General features: G+C 38.9%; 1 protein-coding gene across 2 annotated transcripts in view; it reads left to right on the top strand.

The window, feature by feature from the left end:
- SNX27 (sorting nexin 27) overlaps positions 1-24866 on the top strand; it is a 39720-nt gene that overhangs the window by 8032 nt on the left and 6822 nt on the right. For both annotated transcript variants that reach the window (XM_084865189.1, XM_084865190.1), the window contains exons 2-8: positions 8993-9224; positions 13139-13331; positions 15829-15893; positions 17409-17513; positions 19106-19184; positions 21604-21767; positions 24215-24304. In XM_084865189.1, coding sequence (XP_084721315.1) covers positions 8993-9224; positions 13139-13331; positions 15829-15893; positions 17409-17513; positions 19106-19184; positions 21604-21767; positions 24215-24304 — 928 coding nt within the window. The remainder of the gene's footprint in view (positions 1-8992; positions 9225-13138; positions 13332-15828; positions 15894-17408; positions 17514-19105; positions 19185-21603; positions 21768-24214; positions 24305-24866) is intronic.

Consider the following 24866-nt stretch of genomic DNA (forward strand, 5'->3'; position numbering starts at 1 on the left):
GACTTCTAGTTGCATTATATGACAGTGGTCTTAGGAAATCAGTAAGAGAAAGCAAACTCATGGTAATTTTGAGACATTATAACTCTGATATAGAGTTTTCTGCTTAATTATATTTAGCAGTTGTTCAGGCTAGAAAATGGTTATATTAAATCATAACTGAAGAGAAGCCAGATTTTTTTTATTTTTATTGGTGGGCAGGGAAAGAAATAGGGATAAGTGGCAATTAGTGAAATTATTTTGTGGATCTAAATTCCTAAGTGAAAATAAAATACTATTTAACTGTTTAAAGCTTTGGCATTTTTCTGATTTAAATATTTCAGAACTTGGTTTGATTTTCATGGCAGAAATGAAATAGCTCACTATCTTGTTTTGAATTATTCACTAAGGAATCGTGAATTTTAGTGTTTGACAACAGAGATAGATCTACTTTGATATATATTAGATTTCATTCTTAATTTTAAAATACATTAAAAAATTTAACAGGCTTTTTTTTTTTTTTTTTAGAATAGTTTTAGGTTCACAGCAAAATTGAGCAGAAGGTACAGAGGTTTCCAATATACCTCCTGCCCCTCACCCCCACCCACAGGCATTGACTCCACCATTATAAACATCTCCTACCAAAGGGGTACATTTGTTATCGCTGATGAACCTGCATTGACACAGAGTCTGCAGCTTATTTTAGGGTTTGCTCTTGGTGTTGTACATTTTGTGAGTTTGCACAAATTTATGATGACATGTATCCACCATTATAGTACACAAAATAGTTTCACTCTCCTAAACATTCCCAGTTTTGTGCTTATTTAATCCTCTCTCTCCCCCCTAAGCCCTGGTAACCACTGATCTTTTTACCATGTTCCTAGTTTTGCCTCTTTCAGATTGTCATATAGTTGAAATCATAAAGTATGTAGCCTTTGCAGACTGTCTTCTATAACTTGGTAATATACATTTAAGTTTCCTTCGTGTATTTTCGTGGCTTGATATTTTCTTTCTTTCTAGTGCTGAATAATATTCCACTATCTGGACTTACCACAGTTCATTTCTCCAAGGTTCAGCACTTTGGATAAAGCTGCTGTCAACATCTCAGTGTAGGTTTTTGTGTGGATATGTTTTCAACTTCTTTGGGTAAATACCAAGGAGCACACTTGCTGGATCAGGTGGCGAAAGCATGTTAATTTTGTAAGAAACTGCCAAACTGTCTTCCCAAGTGGCTGTACCATTTTGCATTCCCATCAGCAATGAATGAGAATTCCTGTTAATCCATAGCCTTATCAGCATTTGGTGTCAGTGTTCTAGATTTTGGCCATTCTTAGGGTGTAATGGGCTAATATTAATTTTTAAATATATTTTATTGCTTTTTTCACAGAGAGGAAGGGAGAGAGATAGAGAGCTAGAAACGTCGATGGGAGAGAAACTTCGACCAGCTGCCTCTTGCACACCCCCTACCGGGGATGTGCCCGCAACCAACGTACATGCCCTTGACAAGAATTGAACCTGGGACCTTTCAGTCCGCAGACCGACGCTCTAACACTGAGCCAAACCAGTTTCGGCAAGTTTTTAAATTATAAAAATAATATAAATATGTTGGAAAAAATTTGGAGACCAAAGAAAATGGGCAGAAAAATCACCTATAATATTTGAAATCATACTTTTGTATGCAAGGTATAATCTAATTTTTAAAATTAATAGTCTTTATTTTCTAGGACAGTGTTAGATTTACAGAAAAATTGAACAGATAGTATAGAGTTCCCATATATCTCTTTCCCACTCCCATCCTATATAGTTTCTCCTATTATGAACACACTACATTAGTATGGTAGATTTCTTTAAATTAATGAGCCAATGTTGATACTTAATTATTTACTAAGTCCCTTAGTTAGTTAGGATTTCCTTAGTTTTTACCTAACGTCTTTCTGTTCTAGGATCCCATCCAGGATGACATTGCATTTAGTTGTCCCATCTCCTTAGGCTTATCTTGGCTGTGACAACTTCTCAGTCTTCCCATGATTTTTATGACCTTGACAGTTTTGAGGAATACTGGTTAGGGATATTATAGGACACCTGATTATTGGAATTTGTCTGATTTTTTTCACGATTGGACTTGGGTTTTTGTTTGGTTTTTGAGGAAGATCACAGAGGTACCATTTTCATCAGTTCATATCAAGGGCACACACTGTCATCATTATGACTGTTAACCGTGACCATCTGGCTGAAGTATTGTTTGTCAGGTTTCTCCGCTGTCAGGCTCTATTCCTTTTCCTCTCCCACTCCTCAGACCATACCCTTTGGGTAGGCCTCACTGCGCAGCCCACACTTACGGAGTGGGGAGTTATGCTCCCTTCTTTCAAGTGCAGTGTCTGTAGAATTGTTTTGGAATTCTTCTACATGGGAGAAGAGTGTCTTGTCTACTGCCCATGTATTCATTTATTCAGTCATGTATTTGTATCAGTATGGGCTCATGGATGTTTACCGTACACTTTGGGATACATAATCTGATGCTGATGATTTATTTTGTTGCTCTGTTTCTAGCTTTTGCCATTCATCGGTAGTTCTTATGGTTGGCTCCTGTGCCCTTTGCCACATCCCCATCAGTGTGTGTTTTTGTTTTGTTTTTGAGTGCTTCCTTATTTCCTGGCACTACAAAATGACCCACGCTCATCTGTGTATTTCCTGTCCCAGTCCTAGAATCAGCCCTTTTCTCCAAATGACCTGGGTGCTAGGTGTGGTCATTGCTACTAGGGTATAGTTTCTTTCTGGCCCTCTCAGCTAGCAAAGAAATATATGTGTGTATCTGTTAGATATGGGTTCTTACTGCTGTCTGGCTTTACTCCATTAACTTATGGGTCATTTTGATCCTCTCCCCTTGTAGATCTGTACATTTCCACACTAACAGTGAGACACTTGGCTTCCCACATCCACCGTTTTATTTACTTAATTGTCCAATTCCAGTACACATGGACAGCAGTAGCAGAATTTTTACCCTGTGGGAAATAATTTTATTGACGAGTACAGCACTTATGTGCGGTCCCTTTTGCCTTTAGCCTTACGGAATTCATTAATTTCCAGTTACTTAGGCCTTGTGCCTTTTCTCCCCACCACCGTCAGTGAGGGGGTTTGAAATAGTTAGATTCTCCTAGTGCAGTCTGGGATTCCCCCACCTACTAACTGGTTTCTGTTTTAAGTTTGTATACATTAAGGTTTGTTCTTTGTGTTGTAAAGTTCTGTAGGTTTTGACAAACCTGCGGACTGAAGGGTCCCAGCTTTGGTTAAGGGCACATGCCCAGGTTTACATCTTTGTGATTATTATGTAACTACCAGTTTATACTTCTTAATCCCTTCACCTTTTTCACCGAGTGGCAACCATTGTCTGTTTACTGTATTTATGAATCTATTTTGGTTTTGTTTGTTCATTTATTTTGTTCTTTAGATTATACATCTAAGTAAAATCATGTGGTATTTGTCTTTCTCTGTCTAATTTATTTCACTTCACATAATACTGTCTAGGTCTATACATGCTGTCACAAATGGTAAGGTTTCCTTTTTTTTTTTTTTTTAAATGGCTGAGTAATATTCCATTGTATATATGTGCCACCACTTTTTTATCCACTCGTCTATTGAGGCTCTTGGGTTGCTTCCTTATCTTGGCTGTTGTAAATGATGCTGTGGTGAACATACTCTTTCAAATTAGTGTTTTTTGGTTTCTTTGGCTATATATACTGTATACTGAGAAGTGGAATTGCTGAATCCTAAGACAGTTGGTTTTCTTTAAAAATTTTTGAGGAACCTCCTACTGTTTTCCATATTAATCAAACTATTTTCTGTCTTCTTTTGCTCAGTGTGTGTGTGTGTGTGTGTGTGTGTGTTTAAAAAATATATGTTTTTACTGATTTCAGAGAGGAAGGGAGAGGGAGAGAGAGATAGAAACATCAATGATGAGAGAGAATCATTGATTGGCTGCCTCCAGCACGTCCCACACTGGGGATGGAGTCTGCAACCCGGGCATGTGCCCTTGACCAGAATCGAACCTGGGACCCTTCAGTCCACAGGCTGACGCTCTATCCACTGAGCCAAACCAGCTAGGGCGCTCAGTGTGTTTTTGAGATTCATCCATGTTGTTGTCAATATTGGTAGTTTGGTCCTTTTTGTTGCATGACTATGCCACCAGTTCTTTCACACCCGTAGCAAAACTTGGCTTTGTCATTCTTTATTTGAACTGTTCCTATGGATATGCAGTTTTTGTGTTTTAACCTACAAAATTGAAAAGTACATCTTAATTATTTGCAGTTATAAGAATTCATTGTCATTTTTTATAGGCTGCCTCTGAGGGACTAATTATCTTTTAATTAATTTCTTGAATGTCACAAGGGGTCGAAATAATATTTTGCTTACCACTTAGCATGGCTTCTTCTTATGGTACATATAATGATTGGCTCTGTCATATTCCACCCATATCTACTTTCATTATATACAGCTTCCTGTACAAGCACTGTACAAAAACAGATCCTGCCTATTTAGAGCTTTTTCCTGTTTCTGGGAGTGTTTATATTAGTTTTGCAATTTCCTCAGCTGGCTAACTTTAGTTGAATAAAAGTCTTATGTAAAGCCACTCCCATTAGCTAGCTGAAAGTTTTTCTACTGGGGCCAAATTTGGTCTCACGTAAAAAGTGAGGAGGAGAATGTCCTGCCCAGGTGGCTAGGCTGGTTGGAACATCATATCATACGCAAAAAAAAAAAAAAAAAAGAAAAAAAAAAAGAAAAAAGGTTGCAGGTTCAATCCCTGGTCAGGGCGTGTGCTGGAAGCAGCTGATATCTCTCTCTCTCTCTCTCTCTCTCTCTCTCTCTCTCTCTCTCCCTCCCTCCCTCCCTCCCTCCCTCCCTCCCTCCCTCCCTCCCTCCCTCCCCACCCTCTCTCTCTCATCAATAAAAACATATCCTCAGGTGAGGATAAAAAAACAAAGAGGAGAATATTATTAAAATTGTATTTTTGTAGTGCTGAAGACAGAGCAAATTGAGTACCATCTAGTTGCCTAAGGGAATAAAATTTTGTTGGATTGCTCCTACTGGCCAGTAGCTGCTTTTGTGTGGGTAGGACTGAGTGGTTCTTTGATGGAGTTGTCATATGAAGGCGTCGATCTTGTGATCCCGTTGTCTTTGGTAGACAGCTCAATGCTTTATTTTCAAATGAATTTCAACTAGATTATGTTGCAAAGACGGAAGAAAAGCAAGGGGATTTTGGCTTGTATTACTGGGAGGCCAACGTACCACCTAACTTGCTTGCACAAGTGATAGAAATGCTGTCACATGAATGTCTACTATTTATGAAGTGTTTGCCGTGTTCTAGCTTCATCGCATTTTAGTTCTCACAACACTCATAGCTCTAGGTATTATTAAACCCGCTGTATGGACTGGGAAATGGAGAATTAGGGAGATTGAATACTGTAACATCTTATCTGTTAAATGGTACACTAGTCAGTCTGACTCCACAAGCCTGTGCTTGGAACCAGAGTCTGTGTTGCTGAAAACCCCCTTGACTGCACCATTTATTTCTAGCTCACATTCATTTATGCCTTCAGAATGGCTCATCGGGCCCCGCCTAGTTTGCGTCTGGTGTAGTAGCATTCTTGTGGAAAAAGAGGATGTCATATAAACATTTTTATGGCTCCGAAGGCCTCTTGATTCTTGATGAGGGAGGGCCCTTTATGAAATCAGACATCCTGGGGTTTTTACTGACATCATTTCATTCTCTGAAGAATGAAATAATTTCCAGCTTTTATTATTAAATCATGGAATGTACAGCATTCCTTCTTTAGTTGCACCAAGTAAATACTAGCAAGTGTGTTTGGAATGTGTCAGTGGTAGTCTTTTCTTCTTTTCTCCCTTCTTTTGAAAAGAGGTTTTTGGGATTATAGCTCATTTGAAGCGTTGTCTTACTAAGCAGTGAGATCTGAGCCAGCCCCCGTGCTCCCGTGGCTGCCCTTGAAGTAAGCCTCACTGAGGTTTCTGTGATGGTTCTGGGGCTTGTTTCCGTGAGTGACCCAAGGAACAGTGTATTCTAACTTGAAAACTGAGTGGGTGGAGGTGCCTTAGAAGCAACAGTTTTCAACGTTTCTCCTTTTTGAAGCTGATGCAAGCCGTGGGCCCTCTTCCTGGGGGGAAAATACACACAAATCCAAGTTTACATACAAATGTTGTAGGTGTTCACTGACCCCCCTCCCCAAGCCTATCAACAGAGTCCCCCAAATTAAACATTCTTTAACGGAAAAAATTAGGGAGCTGAAAAGGAAGATTTGAGATCAATTCTTAAATTCTTCCCCCTCCCCCACACACAAATGTGCAGCTCATAAAATTGCATTAATATAAAAGTCTTCTATATATGTATATATTATTGTTTTGTGTGTGTGTGTGTGTGTGTGTTTTTACAGAGAGGAAAGGAGAAGGATAGAGAATTAGAAACAGTGTTGAGAGAGAAACATCGACCAGCTGCCTCCTGCACACTCCCTACTGGGGATGTGCCGCAACCCAGGTACATGCCCTTGACCGAAATCGAACCTGGGACCCTTCAGTCCACAGGCTGACGCTCTATCTACAGAGCCAAACCGGTTAGGGCAATATAGAAGTCTTGTTTTAGTATCCGTGGTATTTTGTTCCATCTCAAAGTATTAGTGTTCCTCACTTTTTTTTTTTTTAACTAACGGGTATTGTGCACTAGATAAGATTCCTAGGGATAGATGAAGCTCTCTGTATTGATTTCCAACTTTTGTTTTCTATTTTATTCTACCAGCAAAAACATTTTCTCAGAACTTCTACTAAGGCCAAAGATTTAGCTGAAATCTTTTGCCAATCCCTAACTTTACTTCGGTTTCCATTTCTTCTTTAGCCAAAATCTCCTCATAACCAACAGGTACATAGTACTCCTTTCCTTTCTATACCTTCTGAGAGGAGTGTTCAGGCAAGTTACCCTTTATTACCCGTTAATCCTCACGCCGACGCTATTATGGACTTCTTATCGTCCCCATTTTACAGATGCGGAAAAGCAACACTAAAAACGGTTCAATAACTTTATCAAGACCAATTCTGATACTAAAAGGCAGAGTTGGGATTTGTAGATCCAGCTCCAAAGCCCATTTTCTTTCCATTTTATCCCGCTCTCTGGTCAGAGTTGACCATTTTTACCTGGTTGTCAGTCTGATCTGACCTGAATTCTAAAAGTCCAAATTTCCATCAGTGGAAGGGGTTCTTTATTTTCTCGGAGAGCTAGCTAGTTGTAAAATTACCGTGTGTGTGTGTGCGCGTGTGTGTGCGTGTGTGTAAGTTATTTAGGTTGTGCAATGTCAAGAGTGCTGAATTTTACTGGCTAGATTTGTAAACCCAAAATAAGGAAGGAGTCTAGCTGGGTGATCTGTCTGTTCTGTTTAAACAAATGGATGTTTTGGATACCAGATTCTGACAGAGACAATTCCAGTGATTGAAAAGTTTGTAGAACACTTATTACTAAGCTTAGCGTCATTTTCAGGAAGGTAAAACTGTAATGGTGTGGGACAGGACTGAAAAAGCTTAAAGGGTAGGTAAGATTTTATCAAACTGACTAAAGGCCAGGTATGTATTTCTGAACTCCCTTGGGATCGCCATGGAGGGAACTTGTGGGCCAGCCAGCTGCCCGGTGGTTTCTGCTGAGCCAGCAGGCTGGGTCAGCATTCTGCGAAGGTAGTTCGGTTTGCTGAGTGAGTTTTGTGAGACTCAGCATCTTTCTTGACGAAATGATTGTTCTTCCAAGCCTCATACTTTTCCTAGTTTCAGCCATTTTAAACAGCGAAATAGGAAGGGGAGTGAGTAGGTTGATTTACTAGATAGCCTTAGATGTATATTTTTTAGTGTGAACTAACAACACGGGGCTTTAAGTAAGCTAGCACAGAGCAGAATATTAGTAGATAGAACTCAGATTAATAGAAGTGATTGGGAGAACAAAAGAAGTAAGATCAGATAATTTAACTTTAAAGGGATTATCGCCCTGCCTTTTAAAAAACTAATGTGTATGAAGACATAAACCATTTAAGTCCCAAGGCAATGAAACCTGTCATAAAGCAAAATTAAGTTGACTAATTTGAAGATATGGGGGAAGTCAGATATAAATGTAAAAGAATTATCTTAAGTCATACTTTTTGCGTCTTTACAAATTAATGGAATGCGTTTTGTGGAAAATTCCTTTCAACAGAATTTCTAGGATGTTTAAAAAGGACAGAATACAGTTCAAATGGCAGAATTATTAAAAGCCACTTTGTATCGTATATATGATAGGATGAGGATATTGGACTATCGAGCTTTAAAAGCTTTGTTTTCTCCTCAGCTTCACCCTCTTTCCATTTGTTTTCCTGAAGCTGTGTGTGGGATTCTGGCATAGAGGAAGGGTAGGTTCTCTCACCTATTTCCAACCCCCGTCCCCCTGCCAGAAGCACATTATCCTATATACTAAACTGCTAATATGCAAATTGACCGAACGGTAGAACTACCAGTTGCATTGATGTGCACTGATCACCAGGGGGCAGACGCTCAGTGCAGTAGCTGCCCCCTGGTGGTCAGTGCGCTCCCACAGGGGGAGGGCCGCTCAGCCAGAAGCTAGGCTCCTGGCTGGCAGGCGCAGCAGCGGTGGCAGGAGCCGCTCCCGTCTCTGCGGCAGCTCTAAGGATGTTCCACTTACAGCTTAGATGTTGTCACTGGGAGATTCCCTAAAGGCTCCCAGACTGCAAGAGAGAGAGCACAGGCTGGGCTGAGGGGACCCCCCATTTCCCACCCCCCACACCTCTGCCAAGTGCATGAATTTTGTGCACCGGGCCTCTAGTGATCTATAAAAACATAAACAGCTTTTCTGGAACCAAATTAATCTTTTGATTTTATGGTTCATTCTGTGTGACACTGGAGTGGGGGCAGGAGGGTGGACATACCAAGTGTTTGGACCCTTCTGGCTTATGGGATTGTCTTTCTCCCTTTTTCCCCTTAGGAACGGCGTGAATGTTGAGGGGGCAACACACAAGCAGGTGGTGGACCTGATCCGAGCAGGCGAGAAGGAATTGATCTTGACAGTGTTATCTGTACCTCCCCATGAGGCAGATAACCTAGATCCCAGTGACGACTCGTTGGGACAATCATTTTATGATTACACAGAAAAGCAAGCAGTGCCCATATCGGTCCCCACATACAAACATGTGGAGCAGAATGGTGAAAAGTTTGTGGTGAGTGTCAGCCCAGTTCAGCCCTCAAATTTCGAGCTTTTGTTTCCCCTAATCTTATCATTTGTGACATATGTTAGAGCACTAGAATAAGTGACTATAACAGGTCCAGGAAGGTGGATTTACACATAAATCAAAGACACTAAACTTGATTTATTGTGGAAGGGGTGAGCTATGGTAATGAAGAATCCTATAGTTCTTTTTGTTTTTATACTTCTTTAAAAATTTTTACTGATTTTTAGAGAGAGAGGGGAAGGGTGATAGGGAGAGAAATATCAATATATCAATTTGTTCCACTTTTTTATGCATTTATTGGTTGCTTCTTGTACGTGCGCTGATGGGATTGAACCCACAATCTTGGTGTATTGAGACAGTGCCCTAACTAACAGCTACCCGACCAGGTTGAGTCCCATTTCTGCATAAGCATAATTGAATTTTAGTCCCTTCAGTTTTAAGTTTTGTTTGTTTGTTTTTTTATTGGTTGCCATATCTTTCACTGTTGACTCTGTAGAGCTATAGAGTAAGATTGATATTAAAAAGTGGTGTGCTCCAGAATATTGGGGTAATTCTGTCTGTCCACTTCAGAACCCACAAATGTGATATATTTCTCTTCAGACCTTGTTCTTTTTCATTTTCTTTGGAGCTAGCTGTGTGAATGATTAACTCTGGTTTTTCCCAAGGTCCTAGTTGTATTCTGAACGTAGTTCATGCCAGTCATTTTACCCATTTCCATTCTGTTGCTGTTGTAGATATGCAGGAAGCCCATCTTGAATTCTGGGTGGCGTGTGCCAGTCCCTTTCCTGAATGCCTTTGTTTGCTCTTCCAAACCTCATTGCCACTGATTGCCCAGTCTGCCTAATTTTCCCTTGGCCACAGTATGCTTTATTTGCCTCTGTAAAAAAAAAGTCCTGGCTGAGTGGCTCAGCCATCCCATACATACAGAAGTTCAAGTCCGATTCCTGTCTGGGCACATGCCTAGGTCGTGGGTTCGATCCCCTGTCGAGGCTTATGGGAGGCAACCAATAAATGCTCCTCACATTGATGTTTCTCTCTTCCTCTCTCCCTTCCTCTCCAAAAATCAATAAAAACATCTTCAGGTGAGGATAAAACAAACAAAAAAAAAAAGGCATTGAGTACTGTTAGAAATAAAAGGCTACATCTACACGTATTTAAAGCTGACCTGCTAACTAAAGTTGCAATCTCTGACACTGAGATTTGTCTCCCGTATAGGAATGGGCCACTAGATATTTATGGAATATTCTCTTTAGTGGGGAGATGAGAAAAACAAGGAAGCTAGACAATTTCAGAAGGATCGAATGTTTGACTAATCTGCAGTTTAGCTGGAGATGCTAGCACATGGATTTTATGCCAGCCTGGTTGATGTATTCTCAGAAGCATACACACAAAATTTAGAGTTTTGTGTTTTACAAGTGCCCTAAGAAGTAGAGATCAAGGTCAGGTCCTAAGGTAGAGCAGTTTGGATGTTGAGACCCTTTTTGGGAATTAACTAAGACTTTGGGAACCTCTGTAGATTTCAGAGAAAGATGGATATTACTAATTGTTTTATTTTTGAAATTTTTATTGTTGACATTATTACATATGTCTCCCATTTTTTCCTTTTTTGCCTCCTCCACCCAAACCCCACCCTCCCCTTTCTCTGGCCCTAACCACACTGTTGTCTGTGTTCATGGCTATGCATATATGCTTTTTGGCTACTCTCTTCACCTTCTTTCATCATGTCTGCTCCTACCTCCCTTCTGACATCTGTCAGACTGTACCCTGTGTCCATGATTCTGGTACTATTTTGTTAATTAGATTCCACATATAAGTGAGATATGATATTTGTCTTTCTCTGACTGGCTTATTTTACTTAGCATTATTATCCCCATATCTGTCACAAAAGGTGAGTTCCTTCCTTTTTATAGCTGTGTAGTATTCCACAGCTTTTTTATCCACTCATCTACTAATGGGCACTTGGGCTGTTCCAGATCTTGGCTGTTGTAAGTAACACTGCTATGAACATAGAGGTGCAAACATACTTCCTGATTGGTGTTTTGGGATTCTTAGGATATATTCCCAGAAATGGGATCACTGGATCAAAAAGCAGTTCCATTTTTTAATTTTTTAGGAAACTCCATACTGTTTTCCACAGAAGCTGTACCAGTCTGCATTGCCACTAATGGTGCACTGGGTTCCCTTAACTCCATATCTTCTCCAGCACTTGTTGTTTTTGATTTATTGATGGTAGTTATTCTGGCCGGTGTGCAGTGATATCTCATTGTAACTTAATTTGCATCTCTCTTATAATTAATGATGCTTTTTGTATTCTAAGAAGTCTGCTTAACCAATGGGCACAAATCTGTTGGGTTATTTTTTTTTGGTAAAAGTTTTATAGTTTTAGCTCTTTGTTTTTGTAATAACTTTATTGAGGTATGATTCACATACCATAAATTCACCCACTTTTATTGTATAGTTCTGTAGTTCTTAGTGTGTTCACAGAGTTGTGCAACCATAAACACAGTCAATTTTAGAATATTTTTATCACCTAAAAAAGAAACTCTATACCATTAAGCCATCATTTTTTTTTTTTAATATATATTTTATTGATTTCTTACAGAGAGGAAGGGAGAGGGATAGAGAGTTAGAAACATCGATGAGAGAGAGTCATCAATTAGCTGCCTCTTGCACCACCCCTACTGGGGATGTGCCCACAACCAAGGTACATGCCCTTGACTGGAATCGAACCCGGGACCTTTCAGTCCGCAGGCAGACGCTCTATCCACTGAGCCAAACCGGTCTCAGCAAGCCATCATTCTTTATACCTCCCATTCCCACCAGCCCTAGGTAACTGCTAATCTAATTTTTGTCTATAGATTTGCCTGTTCTAGACATTTCATATAGATGAAATCATATGTGTTTTCAAGGTTTATCCATGTTGTAGCTTGTATCAGCCAAATAAACTTCTGTTGTATGGATATACCACATTTGATTTATCTGTTTTATCATATGAACATATTTTTGTGTGGATATTTCTCTTAGTTATATATTTAGGAGTAGAATTGTTGGGTCATATGGTAAGTCTTACATTTAACCTTTTGAGGAAATGCCAGATAGTTTTCCAAAGTGGCTGTATCATAGTTTTTTTTATTCTTTAATTTCTCATTAACTTGTTTTAATGATGGAAGGCAGAGGATCAAAACCAGGTATATCTGACTTCAGGCAATACATTTTTGAAAAAGTCTATTTGATAACAAAAAGCCGCTATTGCTTACATCATTGTTAGCCCTTTTCTTTTTATTTCTTTTTATTGATTTCAGAGAGGAAAGTAGAGAGAGAGAGAAACATTAATGATAATCATTGATTGGGTGCATCCTGTATGCCCCCCACTGGGGATCGAGCCCACAACCTGGGCATATTCCCTTGACCGGAATCGAACCAGGGACCCTTCAGTTCACAGGCCAATGCTCTATCCACTGAGCCAAACCAGTGAGGGCTAGCCCTTTTCTTTGGAAGTTCGGGCCACACACAAATATCAGTGGCATACTTTACGATTAACAAGAACAGTTTGCATGCTTGTTCATTCATAGTGTTTACCACGTTCACTTCAAATAACTTAACTTTCTGAAAATAAAATCTACCCTTAAAGCTGATAATTACCTTTGAAGATATTTAAAAGTGTGTTGGGAGGTCATTTTAATAGCAAAAATAAGATCATGGTCCCTTTGAAGGGAGTCGTCCTCTTTTATACATATAATTTCTGGCACATTTATTAAAAATAAAGTCTTAATTTTACAATCACCTTGAACATATTCTCTGTTAGATGCATACCTCACCAGTATCGATCTGAGCCTGGCTGTTGTTGATTCTGTGACTTAATTTGTATTAAATAGACTTCTGTTTGTTCTCCTCCTCACCAGGTCTACAACGTTTACATGGCAGGGAGGCAGCTGTGTTCTAAGCGGTACCGGGAGTTTGCCATCCTCCACCAAAACCTGAAGCGAGAGTTTGCCAACTTCACGTTTCCCCGGCTGCCAGGGAAGTGGCCCTTCTCTTTATCGGAGCAGCAGCTAGATGCCCGGAGACGAGGGCTGGAAGAATATCTAGAAAAAGGTAAGCCAGCCTGTTAGACTCCGCTGTCTCACATGGATACAGGATCTAGGCCTATGTTGCAACTCTCTCTCTTCTCTCTCTCTCTCTATATATATATATATATTTTTTAATTTTTTTTTTTAATTTTTTTAATTGATTTTTTAGAGAGAGGGATAGAGAGAAACATTGATGAGAGAACCATCGATCAGCTGCCTCTTGCACACCCCCTACTGCGGATGTGCCCTTGACCGGAATCGAACCTGGGACCTTTCAGTCCGCAGGCTGAAGCTCTATCCACTGAGCCAAACCGGTTTCGGCTGTTGTAACTCTTAAACTGCACAGCTAAGTTTCATGAAACACAGCAGTGAAAGTAAGTTAAGTCTCTGATTATAGGTGTTGGATGATCTGAGCTTTGAAGCCAAGACTGAATGTCATATGTGTTTTCAAGGTTTATCCATGTTGTAGCTTGTATCAGCCAAATAAACTTCCATTGTATGGATATAACCACATTTTAAAGGTGTCATTATTTCACAATTCAGAAAGGAATTTATGGTACTTCTTGAGCCAGTCTAGCATGCCTAACCATATAAAATCAGAGAATATTGGTTGAAACTACAGCTTTCAGTTGTCTTCTTATTTGTGAGTTCTGAATGTTTGAAAATAAGCAAAAAAATCTCACCTGTGTTTGACATGAGTTTTCTGTATTAAAATGTGAACATGACTTCAACATATTTCTTTTCTCCGTGTTCATCTTACAGGTTAACTGCTGCTACACTCTAAAGTCAACTTAATGTCCAGTACAGCGATTAAGATTAATAGCCTATTTTATTGACTCAGTGAATACATAACAGAAAAAAATGCATAATTAGTTTTGATTAGGACCTCTATTTATAGGGTTATGTTATTGCCGGGCAGACACAGACAAACTGACTCAACAGCATGCTGAACTGATTTGGGGCTAAGTGGGCAGTATCACTCCTTGAAAACGCCACATTACTCTGACGTGTGTCCAGAGATAGGTTGGCTGAGTTGTAGATAACCTAGTCCCCTGTCCTAAACAGGTTATAGGTAGAAATACTGAAACGTACTTGTTATCTTAGGATTTCCTTGCAGTCCATAAGGATTTTGTGGATGTAGAGACTGATGCCTTTGCTTATCTCGATAGTTGGGGGAAAGGAGACAGATCTCCCCCCAAAGTAGTTCATTTTTTTGCTTCACTACATAGAGTTAACATACTTCGCTAGCTGAGCAACAGGCTTTTTTTTAACATACGAATTTAATAGAATAATGGTGTTACGTGGCATTTCGTAATTCTGTGTCCTTGTGTCCTTGAGTAAGAACTAATTGACCTAGTTGAAATTTTTTTTTAACTTAGGGAGAGAGCTTTATCCCTGAAGAAAAATTACTTTCCCCGTATACGGAGTGAAACCTCCTCATTTGTTTTTAGCTTTTTTTCTGGCATGGAATGGCCTCTCAACACAGCTCTTGGGAAATGAGAAATGGTACAATTTTTTTTAAATAAAATGAAGTAAAAATCATCAGTGTAATTTGCCATCCTCATGAGAGAGTCAGGAAATTAACTTTCTTAGATTTAGACAATTAGCTATCCACCTGCCTGCTTTCCTTTTTCCTTCCCTTCTTTCTTTTTGTTGTTGTTTTGAAGTTCAAATTAGTGAGGTGACAAGATGTGCTCAGCTTAATACTTAATTACCTACTCATTTCCCCCAAAATGGCTTTATGTTTGTATTGCTTTCAAAGAGGGAGAGATAGCCGAAACCGGTTTGGCTCAGTGGATAGAGCGTCAGCCTGCAGACTGAAAGGTTCCAGGTTCGATTCCAGTCAAGGGCATGTACCTTGGTTGCGGGCACATCTTCAGTAGGGAGTGTGCAAGAGGCAGCTGATCGATGATTCATTCTCATCGATGTTTCTAACTATCCCTCTCTCTTCCTCTTTGTAACCTGCACGCCCCCTACTGGGGATGGATTCACAATCTGGGCATATGCCCTTGACCGGTATCGAACCCGGGACCCTTCCCATCTGCCAGCCCACGCTCTATCCACTGAGCCAAACCGACCAGAGGCCCAAATTGGCTTTAAATGTTTATGATTCTCTAGCTAGCCTCTTCCTAGGCAAAGTGGATAGCTTTTCTTTTGTATGTCAGTTTTGTGTTTGGTTTATTTCTAACTGATCTTTCCCTTGCTCTGTTGTCTAGCTTGTTGATAGTTCACACAAGACGACAAAGTTAGATTTGCTGAACTTTTATTTCCCTTTTTTTGGGTGACTTCCTTTGGCTGTTGAATATTTTTAGCAAGCTACATTTTTGCACATTCTATTACTCCTCTGTCCTAGTTCATATTGATATGAATGTTCTTGTGTCTTAATATGTCATATGTTAGGGATGACATACTACCTCAGCATTGCCTGGTTCTAATGATTTGCACTTAAACCTTGATATGTACTTGACTTCATATCATTGATTTTAGAGCCTCATGGCAGATTCTGTCTTTGTTTCCTGCAGTGTGCTCAATACGAGTCATTGGTGAGAGTGATATCATGCAGGAATTCCTGTCCGAATCGGACGAGGTAAGTGACCTCTCCTACAGTGACTGTTTACCTCTTCTTGGCTTATTGTGGGAGAAAGAAATTAAAGATAGAGACTATGGAGAATGCCTATTTTTCAATCTTTTCCTATGTGTCCTGCTTATCCTTTAAGACCCAGTGCTAGGTCCACCTTCTCTTGGAAGCCTTCCCTGTTACTGAAGTCATCAATTTTTCATTCCACCAAAAACTTTTGCAGTCAGTACAAATTAACACGTTGTTGGACTCTCTCATTCTCTATTTTTTATATATATGCTCAGACTGTTACTTTATATTTTTAGTGTGAGCTATCTGTAGGTAAGAGTTAAATAGTTTTTTGTGTGTTTTTTTTTAAAAAGTTTTATTGAGGTATAATTGACAAATAGGAATTGTATTTATTTGAGGTATACAACTTGATGTTTTGATGTATGTATATATTGTGATGATCACCATAATAAAAGTAATTAGCATATTTATCACCTGGTTGATCTTTATTTCTTCCTTTTGTGGTGAGAGCACTTAAGATATACAAATTTTAGCAAATTTCAGTATACAATACAGTATTGTTAACTGCGGTCACCATGCTATATATGAGATCTCCAGAACAAGAGCTAAATCTTGATCATCTTTATATTTCCAGTGTCTTATCACAGTGTCAGGCATATTGTAGGTTTCATAAATATTAACTGATAGAAGAATGAATATGTAATATTACTGTATTAAGTAGTGTGTTATCTACTGATTATTTTATATGTTTATATTTTATTTTCCCAATTAGATTTTAAGTTTATTATAGACAAGGGCTTATAACAAAGTAATGTTTAGGATGGTTTTAGGCAATAAATAGTACTCTTTTTTTTTTTTTTCTTTTTCTTCTTAATGTAAGTGAAAAAAGTTGTTCTTACATAGTTGTTTCTCTAATAAAAATGACAAGGTCAAAAATCTGTTAAGGAACGTGTTAATCATCAAAACCAGTGAGAGTGAATGATTTCTTTAAAATTAAGGAGAATAAGTATTGTTTACTCTTTGCTAGAAGAAAATTGGGCATCAGAGTAACTCAGATTCCTGAGTTTCATCAGTTTCCTTTCAAAGGTGTCATTATTTCAGGATTCAGAAAGGAATTTATGGTATTTCTTGAGCAAGTCTAACAATGCCTAATCATATAAAATCAGAGAATATTGGTTGAAACTACAGCTTTTAGTTCTGAATGTTTGAAAATAAGCAAAAAATCTCACCTGTGTTTGACCTAGTCTGTTTGACATGAGTTTTCTGTATTAAAATGTGAACATGACTTCAACATATTTCTTTTCTCCCTGTTCATCTTACAGGTTAACTGCTGCTACACTCTAAAGTCAGCTTAATGACTTATAAATGTATTGACTTATAAGGTGTCTTTTCTCCTCTTTTCTTTGGAACTCACTTTCTCTCCATCACATGTTAAGTTGTTGTTTAGCTTGCATGCTACAAGGAGAATGAGGATATACTGGGTCATACATTCTTTTTCTGTGTCTTTCTCCCCAGAACTACAATGGTGTGTCTGACGTAGAGCTGCGAGTAGCTTTACCAGATGGATCAACAGTTACAGTCAGGGTCAAAAAGAACAGTACTACAGACCAAGTATATCAGGTAAAGTAAACTTGAGCCAGTAGACTTGACATTGCATGTTTCAAAGCTAAGGAAGATGGATTAAATGAGTTAATACATATAAAGTGATTGGAGTCTCCAGCACATAAGTTTATTAAATGTTAGCTGCTGTTGCTGATGTTGTTATGTTAATGTGAAATTACTTTGTCCTCCTTGAAAGAAAGGTATCCTAGTAGTAGTGGCTCTGGTTAGTCCCCTCGCCCCTTTTAATTGTAAGAGAACTTTATAACACACATGAAAACAGAATAGGACAGTGAACCTCTATCTGTTCATCACTCACTTAATCGTCATTAAGATTCGTCCACATTTGCACTACCTATATCCTTTCTCCCGCTTTGTTTGAATATTTTAAACCAAATTCCATATTATTGGACCTGTGTGTATTTTAGTATACATCTCTATAAAATATAGACCTTCCTACATAACCACAAAGCCAATATAAAACCTAAAAAATTAACAGGATTTCCTTGATATCAACTAATAACAAATCGACAATCAAATTTTCCCATTTATCGAAAAATGATTTTTTATAGTTGATTGGTTAAAATCTGAATCTAAATAAGGTCTTTATATCACATTTGATTTTTATGTTTGTTTTAAAATAGAGCAGTCTGTCTTCCCTTCTCCAGCTTGTTTCCCATGTCATTGTGTAATTTCAGAAATTGGATCTGCGTCTTGTGGAATGTCCCACTTTCTGAGTTTATCTGTTTGTTTGTTTCTCTTATGTATTCATGTCATTTAGTATGTCTTGCTCTCGCCTTATATTTTTTATAGATTGAAGTTTTCTCTGGAGGCTTAATTAGATTCAGGTTCAGCTATTTTGATAAGAATAAGTCATAATCAGTGCTGTATTCTTCATATTGCTTCTCCTTTGTAAAGTTCTCCATTGATCTTTTCTCAAATGAGTGTATCACCGATGATTGCTCTCTTAACCTCTGGTTCATTAAGGGTTGTAAAGTGTTGCTTTTCTAATTCTCTCATATCTTCACATTTATTAACTAGACTTATTCTGTAAAGAACTTTTTCTTATCAGCTATGGATATTTAGTTATCCTGAAGCACAGTTTTTGATAAGGGAGGGATAAATGTTTCTTTCCTTTTATTGCCAATTTCCAGAGTAAAGAATTGGTGCCTTAGTTGATTCTGATGATGTCCAAGGAGGTTATTTTAATTTTTATTTTTTATTTTTAGTATTGTGTGGGTTTTTATGTATACAGCATGATTTAATCAATAGCATGTATTACCTTTGTGATATTCAAATTGTTCCATCTTTAACCAGTGGAAGCTCCTTCATGTCTGCTCAAGTCTTCTTTTTTTAATTTAAATATATTTTTATTAATTTCAGAGAGGAAGGGAGAGGGAGAGAGATAGAAATATCAACGATGAGAGAGAATCATTGATCGGCTGCCTCCTACATGCCCTACATTGGGGATCAAGCCCACCACCCCAGGCATGTGCCCTGACTGGGAATCGAACTGTGACTTCCTGGCTCATAGGTCAATGCTCAACCACTGAGCCACGCCAGCCTGGCTGATTTAGTTTTCTTGAAACTAATCTATCCTGTTTATACTTTAGGCTATTGCAGCAAAGGTTGGCATGGACAGTACAACAGTGAATTACTTTGCCTTATTTGAAGTGATCAATCATTCCTTTGGTAAGTGCCTGTGGCTCAGATGAAGTTCTGTTTGAGGGTATTTTATTCTAATGCTGTCAGACTGAAGCTCCCAGAAACTGTCAGGCTGAAACTATTTGCCTAGAGAAGAGCTTGCAGACCAAGGGAGAGTCTGTTTATTAGGACCGACTGCAACAAGCTGACCAGGCAAATCCCATTAAGTCCGAGTCAAAGGATGTGGTCACTGTCGATCCTTCCCTCTTTTGTTAAGTAGAAGTTACTTGCACCCAGGGTTGAAGTAGTATACTTCCATGAGGTTCTTTGAAGTCAGAGGTTCAAAAGTAATGCATTCCAGTGAAGCAGCCTTACAAAAAGGGGTGGGTCTATTTAGCAGCTATTTGTTTTAGTGTGCTTTGTGTTTTTTAAGATTTTTAAAAAATATATATTTTATTGATTTTGTACAGAGAGGAAGGGAGAGGGATAGAGAGTTAGAAACATCGATGAGAGAGAAACATCGATCAGCTGCCTCTTGCACACCCCCTACAGGGGATGTGCCCGCAACCAAGGTACATGCCCTTGACCAGAATCGAACCTGGGACCTTTCAGTCCACAGGCTGACGCTCTATCCATTGAGCCACACCGGTCTTGGCTTTTTTTATTTATTTTATTTTTTATTTTTTATTCAGGAGTTAGAAAGAGATAAATTGCTTAAAAGACATTGTTTGAATGCATATCTTTTGAGTTTCTTTGTAAATAGATATTCTCTTCCTAGGAAATCTTGTTACATCATGACAGGAAGCTTGCCTTATATATTATTTTATAAAAGCTAAGGGATGTTGGTCACACTGGTTGCATTGAAACCACAAAGGGGAGGAAGTCTGAGTGCTTGCCCTGAATGACATAGATTTCCTAATTATTTCCTACAGTGTATGGGTCTTTTTTGCAACGAACACACACACACACACACACACACACACACACACACACAGCGAAGGCCAGAAATGACATAATAATTAATCAGATCTTCCTCATCTCAGAAAAGGAGGGAGTTGGTAGGCTTGGGTTGGCCTACTGTCCCAGGTCAATGTAGAATAATTTTGATTCTCCCTGAAGTGGCCATGTTCCTATTCTTTATCTTGCCAACTCCCTACAGTCTAACTAGGCAGATAGAAATGTTACAAAGGATCGCTAGGGGCACTCTCCCTCCAGGGAGCACACTCACGCCATTCCACTCCCCCCCTCCCAGGGCACATATCCCTCTCCTCTAAAGGGCCTATGAGACTTGCAGCCAGGGGAGCAGTGGTCCTTGTTTCACTGTCCTAAGTGTGCTTTTGCTGCAGTCAATAAATTCTTGCTTGCTTTTTAAAAACAAAACAAAGGATTGCCAGGGAACCAGGACACTTGGATTCTAATGTTATTCTTTTTTTTTTTTTTAAATATATTTTATTGATTTTGTACAGAGCGGAAGGGAGAGAAATAGAGAGTTAGAAACATCGATGAGAGAGTCATTGATCAGCTGCCTCTTGCACACCCCCTACTGGCGATATGCCCGCAACCAAGGTACATGCCCTTGACTGGAATCGAACCCGGACCCTTCAGTCCCCAAGCCGACGCTCTATCCATTGAGCCAAACCGGTCTCGGCTAATGTTATTCTTTTCTAAATGCCAGGCAGGACCTTCTCTCCTTACCCACAGGGGCACCTGACGCGAGACAATCCCAGCTCCTGAGAGTGTCGGCCCCGTTGTAGGCTCCACATCCTGGATGCTTTAGTTAATAAATAAACTTCAGTTAATAAATAAAACAGGAAATAGTAAATCTGTCTTTTGCAGTGTTAGAAAGCCAAGTAGCCACCAATCAAAAGAAGAAAACAGCCTTTTCAAAGAAAATCAATATAGAAATTAAAAGCAGTAGAGTTTTGTCCTGCTTATGCATTATTAAAAAGAGGAAGTAACTTTATTCAGAAGACACTTTTCAGGGGATGAATGTCTGAGAGTTGGGGGGTTGGGAGGGGAGAGCCTTTCAACTCAACAGTAAAAGCGGTTCATTGAGAGACCACATGAGACTCTGACAGCACCATGGCTGGGCGAGAGGAGGGGCTTGCTTAAAGACGCTGAGTGGACATCTCTGTAACTCACTAGATAATGGATCAGATATTGTAATGGACTTTGTAGTAGAGGCTGGCCGCAGAGTCAGCGTGTTAACTGAATAGTGTGTCACTCAGGTGATAGAATTCAGTCAGTTTGAGCCCGACTGGCCATAGTCATAGTTCCAAGGGGTAGATTTGGGTAGACAAATGGTTAATCCTGAGAAAGTACTCCTCGACAGATCTAAGTCCGGGTTCTGGTTAACGATAATCTGCCGTTCTCTATCTGGCTGTTTACATTTTATCTGCAGTTTACACTGGGGAAATTCCCTATATATCTTTTCACTCTAGTTTTCTTTGTTTTGTCTTCTCTTTAGTACGTAAGCTGGCACCTAATGAATTTCCTCATAAACTCTATGTCCAGAATTACACATCAGCTGTGCCAGGCACCTGCCTGACCATTCGAAAGTGGCTTTTTACAACAGAAGAAGAAATCCTCTTAAATGACAATGACCTTGCTGTTACCTACTTCTTTCATCAGGTAGGTGAATTGATTTTCCTAGAAAGGCCTGATTTTTTTTTTTTTTTTTTTTTTTATCTGTTCGTATGTAGTGGGTAATTTGCTAATTCGGTATCAATCCTTGGGTAATTTGCTTTGCCTCTTGAATCTTAGTTAAATTTATAAAATGTGTTATCCCATTTCACAAAATATAAATAAGCTTAAGAAGTGAAGATATCCTGGAGTTTAAAATATATTTATTTAAACAACAGAAAATGAGCATTATGGCTATATACCTTTTAAAATAATCTCTACCAAAATTACACATCCACAGAGTTTAAAACATCGTATTCATAGAGTGTAAATCATCATGTAGTTCTACATAGGTTATTACGAAAAATATTAGTTGCTTCCACTTATCTTCATCTCTCCACAAAGGCAGTCACTTTCACCTTCTTTAGCTTTGTTTTTTTCTTTCAGATTTGCATCCATGTCTCTGTAATAACTTGGTTATATTGCTCCTACTTGATTTTTCAAATTCAGACAATATCTCTTCATTTCCCACTAAAAAATGAGATTCTAGCTCCATTTTGTTCTTCATTCTTACTAATACCTGTATCTTTTCATCTCTCCTATCTTCCTAATATAGGCATATTATAATATTTATTAAATCAGTATTCAGTGTTTATATTATTATGATTCTACAAATAATAAATTTATAGCAGAGCCTTGTATTGTTGCAATGTGAACATTAGCTAGGAGTCAGAATATCTGGTTCAAGTATAGGCTCTACACTGGGCATAATCTTAGCATAGCTTTGCTAAAATCGGTTTCCTGATCATGTAAGTGGAATCATACGGTATTTGTCTTTTTGTGACTGGCTTATTTCACTTAGCATAATGTCTCATTCATGTTATAGCATGATTTCCTTCCTTTTTAAGGCAAAATGTTTCATTGTATGTGTATGTCTCATTTTACTTACCTAGTCATCTGTGGATGGACATTGGTTCTTTTCCCCATCACTTGGCTATTATGAATGCTACTAGGGGTCCAGTGCACGAATTCATGCACTTTGTGTTTTTGTGGGTTTTTTTTGTACTTTGAAAGGAACTGTGGGCCTTGAGGCTGTGGTGGGCACAGGGGCAGGCCTTGGCCCATCCTCTGCGCCCCCACCTGGTCCCTCCTGCTGCGGCCCCCCAGTCCCCTGTCTGCCGGCAGCCCTGCTCCCACCGCTGCTGCTCCCACCGCTGCTGCTCCCACGCACTGACTTCGCCAGACCCGCTCTCACCTGCTGACAGCATGGTGCAGTTGGGGTCATTGCTGTGAGCACCTGCAGGACCGTGGTGCATGGGAGCAAAACATTTTCAATGACCACCCAAGGCTCGCCCCGATGACAGGGACCGGTGCCCTGACTTGGTCTGGCGCCGGCGCTCACTGCCACCATCCTGCCATGACCAACACCCACCATGTTCCGCACACGCCCCCTGGTGGTCAGCACACATCATAGTGACTGGTTGTTCGTTTGTTCCCCTGTTTGGTTTATTTGCATATTATTTTTTATTATATAAGATTATGAACATGGGTGTGTAAATAATCTTTTCAAAATCCTGCTTTTACTATGACCAGATTGAGATTACTGGATTATATGGTAATTCTATTTATAATTTTTGAGGAACTGCCATACTTTTTCCATAGTAGCTATGTACACTATTTTACATTCCTAGTTTAAGGTCTTGTTTCATTTCATATGATACCATCTGTCTCTCATTTTATTCTCTCCTTAGCTTAATTCACTTGACACGCATATACAAATCAATCTTCCTTTTTAAAAAAAATGTTTTTTAATTGCTTATTTTAGCTCCCTACTGTCCTTAAGTCTAAATGCCTGTGCCTGCTTTTTAGGGTCCTTCCTAATCTGTTAACCTATTCCTCCAGCGCATTATTTTTCATTTTCCCTTAACCATGTACCCTTTATTCAAATTAGGCAAATCTGTCTCCTGACTGTAAATAACCTCAAACCCATTCCTATTTCCTGACTACAGCTAGTAGATTCTTCTATTCCATGTTGGCCCAACCAAGACTTCCTTGATAACTACAATTAGCAATAAGCTCTCGTGTTCTGACTGCATGTATCTTATTATCTATACCACACATTTTTGTTACTTCTTTGTTATCTTTAATTCAGTATTATATGCTCTCTTTTAATGTTCTCTAATTGTTCCACATATATAAATTAACCAGAGTTTAAATCTCTTAACATGAGAAACCAGATTCCTCCTGTGCCTACAACAATCCTTGAAATGCATACCAGACACTCCATACATGCTGCTTATTCCAGTAAATACATCCAGGTGGCAGAGTGCGCCAGTGATGCGATGGGCCATATGCATGAAAGTTATTCTGAAAATAGATCTGTCTCTGTTTCTATTCAGCATGTACTTGATAGTGATTTTTACATTTCTTTCTTTCCTGCCTCTTTTTGGTGACAGGCTGTCGATGATGTGAAAAAAGGCTACATCAAAGCAGAGGAAAAGTCCTACCAGTTACAGAAGCTGTATGAACAAAGGAAAATGGTCATGGTACGTCTACGTCCCCATAATCTCTCTAGAAAATAACTCCTTGACTCTTAAGCCTGTTGTTCCAGTCTTTTTTGAAAGATGTAGCAACCTGGTCAGTGGCTTAACTAATTTTTAAAAAGGAAAGGGATATAGGCCTTGACATAAAGTCCATTGTGCTCCTCCATTTAGCACATAAAGAGCTTATTTTGTTATATAGATATGTAACTTGATTATAAATAACAACCAAATGGAATTCTTTTTGATAGAAAAAAATCTAAAATAAAGATGTGTAAAACATTTAATATGATAAAGATAAGATTCCGTAAGAATTGATACTAGGTTTTTTACATTGGAAATTATTTTCGTTGTGATTTAGCGGTGGCATAATCATTTGTTTTTATAACTTCAGTCTCTGCAGTTGCTTAAATGTTTATGCACTGTAGTGCTTTTGGTTAGTATCATATGCCAGAGCTGTACTGGTTATTTCGATGGCTACCATCTTCATGTGGCTATTTAAATTTAACTTTATTTAAATTAAATAAAATTTAAAATTCAGTTCCTCGGATGCATTAGCCACACTTCA

This window comes from Pipistrellus hanaki (assembly GCF_964339955.1).
Source record: "Pipistrellus hanaki genome assembly, chromosome: 18".
NCBI lineage: Eukaryota > Metazoa > Chordata > Mammalia > Chiroptera > Vespertilionidae > Pipistrellus > Pipistrellus hanaki.